Source organism: Columba livia, chromosome 14, assembly GCF_036013475.1.
Source record: "Columba livia isolate bColLiv1 breed racing homer chromosome 14, bColLiv1.pat.W.v2, whole genome shotgun sequence".
NCBI classification, from domain to species: Eukaryota; Metazoa; Chordata; class Aves; order Columbiformes; family Columbidae; genus Columba; species Columba livia.
In genome coordinates this window covers 7,655,691-7,663,351 of record NC_088615.1, presented here as the reverse complement: position 1 = coordinate 7,663,351, position 7,661 = coordinate 7,655,691, and the positions used below count along the sequence as shown (strand labels likewise).

Below are 7,661 nucleotides of genomic sequence, written 5' to 3'. Positions count from 1 at the left end.
GCCCCCAATCCAGGAGCTCAGCATCTCTGAAAATCAGCTCCTCCCTGCTCAGAGCTCTCCTCCCACAGGATGGGACAGGCTGAGAGAGCTGGGGGTGTTCAGCCTGGAGAAGGCTCCAAGGAGATCTTACTGCAGCCTTTTCTTACTTAAAAGGGGCCTATAGGAAGGATGGGGACAGACATTTTAGATGGGTGCATTATGACAGAAAAAGGAGTAATGCTTTTAAGCTAAAAGAAGGGAGATTCAGGCCAGACATGAGGAAGAAACTTCTTACACTGAGGGCGGTGAGACCCTGGCCCAGGTTTCCCAGAGAGGTGGTGGATGAACCGTCCCTGGAGACATCCCAGGCCAGGCTGGACGGGGCTCTGAGCAACCTGAGCTGGTGAAGATGTCCCTGCTCATGGCAGGGGGGGCACTGGATGGGCTGTGAAGGTCCCTTACAACACAAACCGTTCTCTGATTCTATAATGTAGGGTCACCGGCTGGGTTGCACTGCATGGCGGGGAAAGCAAGGCAGCTGCCTTGCACTCAACTGCTCGCATTTTTGTTCTCCGTTGATTGCAAACCCACAAGGAGACACACACAACAGCAAGCTCAGTGCCTTTTTATTTGTGCATGTTGCCGCTCAGCAGTATTCAAAGTCACACATGCCGTAGCGGTTATGAGTTTGCGCAGTCTGATTTACAATATCACCCACAGACAAGGGCTAATAACCATTATGAGGGCGCTAGCAGGCTTTCGCTGTTGATGGCTGCTCCTGTTTATCCCTCGCCTATTTTGTTATGCCTCAGCCCACATCTGCTTTCAAACAAATGCCTTTCTTGGGTGTGGGCCTTGAAAAACTGGCATGAACCCGCGTTTGGTGTCTGGGCTGAAGGCAGAGCCGCTAGAGGAAGGAGAACACGTTTTCCTGGGGTGGCCCCTGGGAACCTCAGGCTGAGATGAGTTTCCCTTTATGTGTCCAGTTTTCCTAAAATTCTCCTTGTTTTGGAGTGTTGCTTCTTCATCAGGCGTGACGGAGCTAGCAGATATGGAGCACTTGGCACAACGGGTGCTGTGGGGGTCAGATACCTCCTGAGGAGCTCAGCAGTCTGTGCCGGTGCTGGGCTGTGGGGAGGGAGGCGTTAACAACCCAGGTGAGGGTGGATTTGTTGCTTGTGCTGTATGAGGTACAGCCAAGTCTGTTCTCACGGGCAGGAGGGAGCAGGACTCGAAGGCAAGGACACCGATGAGGGACAGAGAAGCAGGTCACGCTGGGAGAAGCTGGAGGATGTTCAGCCCCATATAGTGAGAGAGGAAGAAATGCAAGATGCCCAGGGCTGACACTGCAACAAGAATCCAGAGAACTCCAGTGCTAAAGTATATGGGGGCGAGCCTGGTGGAAGAGAGGGAGCCTGTTGAGACCCAGCATCACTGCTCTTGCCTGGGCACATTCCCCTCCTCCCCGGAGAAGGGGTATGGAAAGGCAGCCCCTGGCTGTCCCCTGTCCTCTGCATTGGGTCCCGTGCCCTGCTCCTACCTCGACGGAGCACACGCACCCCCCCAAAGGGCTTGGGGCAGCTCCAGCCTTGCCCTGTGTCGGTGTCTCTGGCCCCAGCGTGGTACCCGCACCCATGTTATAGCTTGGCAAGGCCGAGTCACGCAGGGACACCAAAGCAGCCAGAGGGATTCCTGAGCTTCCAGGAAGCGAATTAGGTTCCCAAATGCAAAACTCCAGGGGTTACCACGTACTCCAGGCTGGCAGAGACATTTACCTTTCTGAGGACGATGCCCTGTATCCCATGAAGTAGCAGTAGCGGGCGTAGAGGTAGAGTAGACCCAAGGCTGCAGCCAGACCTGCAGTTGAGAGACATCAGAGCAACCATCTCCAAAAGCTCTAAAAGAGCTACTCTGAGCCAAGCAGGTAGCCCAGAGTGAAGGAATAGAGGTTCTGTGTCCTCTGGCTCTACACTCCCATCAGAGACAGAATTGCTGCCTAATTTATTGTTCAAAAGATAAGCAGGACCTGAGGACTGAGCCAACACTCAGGGAAACAGATCCAGTGACAAACCAGGCAACGGGATGTTCTCACCTTGATGGAAGAAGAGTCCAGCCTGCCACAGAAGTGCCAGGAAAATGGGAAAATATTCGGAGCAGTTCACCCTGGCAGGAAAGAGAAAGGTCATAAACACGGGAAAAGAAGATGATCTTCCTCTTTTGCTTCTCCTAGCAGCTTCCAGAGGCTGGAGGCTGTTGCTTTTTAGACCTGATATCACCATAAAAACCTCCAGGCTTGCACCTTTCCCCACAGTTCCCATCCCACCTTTATTCACGTGAATTAAACAGCAGAAGCAACTGGGTCTCTGGGGCACAAGAAATTAAGTCAAAGATGCCCAGGTCAGACCACGCACAGAAAGGCTCCATGAGCCAACCCCACTGCCCCTTCCCAAGTGCTGCAGCTCAAACCCTGCTGTAAAAGCCCCAAAGCCGCAGGAAGGTCTGGCCCAGCAGGCTGCAGACACGTCGAGGATTAAATGCATCTTAAGCCAGTGAGGCCAGAGCAGCTTGAGCTTCGTGCAGGAGTGGGAGGGAGCACTTAGCTATTTGGGTTGTTTGTGCGCTGTGCCCTGTCCCCTAAAAGACAACGTAGGACCAAGAGATGCTGGATGAGGCTGAGTCTAGGCTGGCAAAGAAGCAGATAAGGGGATGGCTGAGGGGATCCTGCTCCTGCTACCCTGTTGTTTTGTTTTCAGTGATCAGCTGCAGCAAAAGTGGAAGCTTCCGCCTGCTCTGCTTCCCTCCCCACTGCAACCCTAGCACAGGAGTCATGGCAGAGGTGCTGGATTGTGGCCATCCCTGTCCCAGCCCCAGCTGAGATCAAACTGGAACCTTGTCCTTCCCAGCGAGTGGGGTTCAGAGCAGGGCTGAAGCTGTTTGAGGCTTTGGCACCACTTGGCTAAAACTAGCCTAAGTCTCAGGCACCAACAACTATATCTTCAGCAGCCCTTCGCTCTGCAGCAGAGATTCCTGTGTGATTTCTGTCAGCAATGGCTAATGTGTTTAGGACTCACGAGCCAACCTAGTCCTGCTGCTGCCACTTAAGCCCATTAATTTAACCCCAAGGGAGGTAACTGCTGAAATATCTCTTCTGAGAAATGAATGGCAAAGCAGAGGAGGAGCAGTGCCTTAGACGTGAGATCTGACAAGCATCGTATAAGAGGAGTTTCTTACTGTGCCCGAAAGATCCTCTCAAATTCAGGTGGGCCTGAGGTCTTTGGAGGAGAGATGCCAAACCTCCTCCTGGCATAGATCACCTGGAGGAAGAAGTAGGCTGCAGCAAAAGAGAGACAAGTAGCAGCGGTCAGTGCTCTGCTGGGCATTGTGGCGGGGCAAAAGATCTGCTGTCTCTTGCTACCCTCGCACCTCCACTTAGCGGAGAAATCTGCATGAAAATCCCAGATACTTTTCAGACAAGGAGTAAGAACGACCCAGTGCAACAGTGAAGCGAGGAGTTTGCAGTCATGTACTACCAGTGGATATCTGTTTTCTCTCTTGTGTAATTAACCAATCATCTATTATCTATAGAAATTGTTGTGCAGTTCAGATGCACTTGGTTACTGCCAATTTTAAGGTTTTTTCAGTCTTTAATTTTTTCCCCTTCTAAATCCTGAGAGTTGAGCGGGGAGGGAACCGATGCCACAGATAAGCCACCCAGACACCGAATTAAATTGTCATGCAATGTGGAACCACAGCTGGGAGATGTTCCGTGTGACCCACCACAGCCCGTTCTTCCACCTCTCCACACTCTTTGTATGCTCTTTGCGTACTAATGCCTACACGAACCTCAGGAACTGTTGTAAACCCATTTCTCAAAGAAAGAAATTCTACATGTTTGCAGAGGAGAAGATCTACCAAGTAATTTCTGAACAGAGGAGTAGGTCAGGTCAGAGGAAGGGCTTCCCAAGCACTTGTTTTGTTGAATACTTTTCAAAACCCAGACAAGATATTAGTCCACAGTCTCAAAAGTGGGGAATTGACAGTGCAACAGCAGAAATGAAATATGAAAGTCAAAGGAAATCAGAGAAGGTACAGTAGACTGACCCAGAAAGTTTGGGGCACATGCAGCTGAAGGTCCCTACCTTGCTCCAGGACCCCCAGGACTGTCACAGCAGCCAGCAGATGAATCTGATCCAACATATTGACTTTTCCAGCCCCTAGAAAATCTGATTTCTTGATCAGAAGCTCCTCTGGCCAAGTTTAGTCCTTGCTGATGTGGCAGTCGGCGGTAGTAGCTGGCAGCACTGGTTCGCTCTAATTGAACAGGGAAGATTTGTATGTGGTGCTAAACGAGGAGGAGTCTGGTTTGCCCGTTACTGGATGCATTGTGGAAATGTAAGTTGGCAGAGACAGGTCTAATGGAGTATTTCCGTTCCCACCCTCCCTTTTCCAGGAATAAGCTATGAGGAAGTGGGAAAGGCAGCAGAGAGTGAACACGGGAGAGATAACAGAGCGGAATGGAGCTGAACAGCGTGGGGGGCAAATCTCAACATGCTCCCCCTGGGGCATCTGGTTTAAAACCGCTCCTAATGAAAGCTGAGGCACGTTGCTCTTGCTGATGTTGCATGAGAAACCGCAGCCCCATTTGGGCTGCTCTGCACCAGTCGAGCGTTCCATGGGACGTATCACTGTGTCCACGGGCTCTGGGAAGTGTGCGCTGGGCACAACTTAGAGCCACAACACTGAGACAGCATTGAATAAAGGCCTTGAGTGAAAAACCCACTGCAATGGCAAGGCAGGATGTGATAAAGTAGAAAAGGTGCAGATTTGTCTTGCACAGTGATACTTTATTTGGGGATGGGTCCTGCAGAATGACTGTCAGACACTGAGGGTGTTTCAGAGCCAGCCCTCGTGCTGGGAAGGCTGGGAGATGCACATTTAAGGCTTACTGGTCAATCTTCAGTCAAATTCATTCTCACTGTAAAGACCAGAGGAGAATTCTGTGTGGGTAAAAACCTGCAGAATTCATCAGGATATAGCAAAAGGAAAATGATGCTTTCACAGGTCAGGAGAGACCTGCTGGCTAATGCCCGTCTAACAGCGCAGAGCTGGCACGGCTGCGAGCGGCTGAGAACGCCGGCGCTGATTCCTTCCCCTCCCTTCATCGGGAGATTTCTCCCTTCGGACCAGGGAGGAAGGAAAGTGGGTTAAGACAAAGTGATCATTAAACATCAGTAGTATAGAAAACAAGATCAGATTAAAGCAGTTTACAAATATTACATTGTGTGCCTGATGTCCTTGATAGATGTTCTAAGAAGCAATAAGCTGGTTCTGGTTTTCTGCCTCTCTGTAAGTCATAAAGGCACCCGAAGAGGCTATAGCAACGTCCCAGCTTAGTATTTCGCCAAATATCAAACACAGACACCACTGTTTTCAAGCACCAGCTGTAAGATTAATTCTTTCATCTCAGATTGATCCTTTTTTCATTCCAGTGACTGTTTAGAAATATGAGGAACATTGTGTCCTTGTCTCCCATTTAGCTATCAAAGAAATGAAGGACTTTTCCTCTGTCAGCTCAAAAAGGGCAAAGGTGCTTAATGACATTTGATTTCCTTCTGTTCCTGTCTGATAACAGCCCGCTAGCGAACAAAATACAAGGCAAAACAACTGAACAAAAAAAAAGCTGAGCTTACACCTCCATCGGACGACAGTGCAGCATAACCTGTATCAACAGTGTCAAACAAATGTAAGGAAACCTGGGCCAGGAGGAGCTGTAAAGGCTGCAACAGGGCACCCTCGCTCCCCATATCATCATTGGATGAAAAATACTTCTAGTATCATCTAGAGTAGTCTAAATATAATAAAGGCTAGTACAAACATGAATGAATAAACAAGCACAGATGTCTCTCCTCTCCTCTCCTCTCCTCTCCTCTCCTCTCCTCTCCTCTCCTCTCCTCTCCTCTCCTCTCCTCTCCTCTCCTCTCCTCTCCTCTCCTCTCCTCTCCTCTCCTCTCCTCTCCTCTCCTCTCCTCTCCTCTCCTCTCCTCTCCTCTCCTCTCCTCTCCTCTCCTCTCCTCTCCTCTCCTCTCCTCTCCTCTCCTCTCCTCTCCTCTCCTCTCCTCTCCTCTCCTCTCCTCTCCTCTCCTCTCCTCTCTCTCCTCTCCTCTCCTCTCCTCTCCTCCTCCCTCCCCCATAATCATAATTTTTCAAGTCGTCTTTACCTCCTGAAGGGCACAACATTTTTCTTATCCCTATTTGTCACCAGCAGAACTCGCCTTATTTTCCATTCACACTTGATGTTTGCAAGGACTGGACACAAGTCCCCTCCTCCCAGCACCAAATGTCCTTTGATGACAGGACTGTCCCCACTGGGCATCCCCAGCATCCTGCACATCACAGAGGCCACCAGCACCGCTGGGCAGGGGATGCCTGGCAGACACGGTCCCCTCTGTCACCCTCCTGCCGTTTGCATCCAACCCCATGACTACGTGACGGCGCGGTGACTCGGATCATGCCGTTGATCAGACAGAAATCTCTCTGGCACACGAGCAAAGAGCAAAGAGCGGGCGGCTCGGCCAGCCCCGCGGGCTGCACGGCCACCGCGTCGCTGGGCTCTGCGGGAGGAGAGGGGCAGGAGGGGCAGCGGGGACAGGGTGCCACCGCTGCCATCACCCGCCTGCAGCGACACTGGGATAAGCACATTGCAAAACCTCACCCTCCAAGGCTGATACAGTTGAATTTCCTCCTGAATTTCCTCCGGAGTCCTGCAGTCCCAGGCTCACCTCGGGATGGATTTTCTGAGTGGGAGATAACAAAACGCTGTCCCCCTCTCGCTCTGCCCGGCGCGTACAGGTCACACTGCGAATGTGGCCCTGCACCACGGGGCGGCTGGTTCAAACTCCTCGCACCTCCCCCTGAGTCATCGCCAGAGGCTTTTCTCTGTGCCCACAGCTGCTTCTGCCACCTCTTCCTGCAGCCATTAATCTTTTCTGCATCCTAATTACCACTGTAGGGCTGCACAGTGACCTGGATTGCAACACCAACTGCAATTAAAAATAATGTTGAGAAGCAAAATAAGCAACACAAAAGGCTTGGAGGAGTTACAAACAGCAGCAGAGTTTGCAGTATCTATCACTCCCCAGGAGCAGCAGGGCTCGGAGAAGCCAGCAGCACTGAGTCCAGCACCATCACAGGCAATAACATCTCCCTAGAAATGTATTTCATGAGAGTACAACCGGCCAAGAGCTTCTGTTAGTTGGAAGAGGGAACATATTGTAGCTGAGCAACTTACCCTTCAGCCATGAAGCATGGAGGCACCTTGTCCTTCCAAATGTATTGAAAAAATATGGGAGTATTTTCTAATCTTGTTGGTCCTTGTGCTTCCTTTCCCTTCAAACTCTTTTGCAGCCTCTGAATACATCCAAACCCATGACCATGGAATTGCTTGTGGGAACGGTTAGTGTCTTTCTAACAGCCACACGGGAAAAAATGAGGGGATTTTTTTTGTATTCCAAATATTTAAAAGCCACACAGGAAAAAAAAAAAAAAAAAAAAAAAAGAGAGTTTTTTAAGTTGAAGAGAATGAAAGAGAGCTCAGCCCTGAGCAGCTCGGGCTGTTCAGCTAACAGCTGGCTCAGGCTGGGACGCCGGGGCTAGCGACGTGCCTGCCTGACCTCCCTGCCTGC

The 7,661-nt window shown here is 50.7% G+C and overlaps 1 protein-coding gene across 4 annotated transcripts; it reads right to left on the bottom strand.

Annotated features, from left to right (window-relative positions):
- Nucleotides 1-741: 741 nt before the first annotated feature.
- On the bottom strand, nucleotides 742-7,450 carry LOC102098404 (leukotriene C4 synthase). 4 transcript variants are annotated; one of them, XM_021289047.2, is made up of 6 exons: nucleotides 6,692-6,912; nucleotides 4,119-4,290; nucleotides 3,211-3,310; nucleotides 2,072-2,142; nucleotides 1,755-1,836; nucleotides 742-1,107 (listed from the first exon to the last, which is right to left on the bottom strand). In XM_021289047.2, exons 2-6 carry the CDS (start codon nucleotides 4,174-4,176, stop codon nucleotides 954-956), a joined length of 465 nt encoding a protein of 154 aa, XP_021144722.1. In that variant the 5' UTR covers nucleotides 4,177-4,290; nucleotides 6,692-6,912; the 3' UTR covers nucleotides 742-953. The 4 variants fall into 4 exon arrangements, with proteins under 4 accessions (XP_021144722.1, XP_021144721.1, XP_064885953.1 ...); XM_021289046.2 differs by lacking the exon at nucleotides 6,692-6,912 and adding an exon at nucleotides 7,268-7,450 and having other exon boundaries at nucleotides 860-1,325; XM_065029881.1 differs by having other exon boundaries at nucleotides 860-1,325.
- Between the last annotated feature and the right edge of the window lie 211 nt (nucleotides 7,451-7,661).

What these genes read in the sequence shown, in the direction of transcription:
- LOC102098404 (XM_021289046.2), bottom strand. Translation starts at nt 4,176, where the DNA reads ATGTTGGATCAGATTCATCTGCTGGCTGCTGTGACAGTCCTGGGGGTC. An exon ending in GAGAGGATCTTTCGGGCACA is followed by an intron (nt 2,143 to 3,210) that starts GTAAGAAACTCC and finishes CTTTCCTGCCAG; the next exon opens with GGTGAACTGCTCCGAATATT. An exon ending in TGGACTCTTCTTCCATCAAG is followed by an intron (nt 1,837 to 2,071) that starts GTGAGAACATCC and finishes TCTCAACTGCAG; the next exon opens with GTCTGGCTGCAGCCTTGGGT.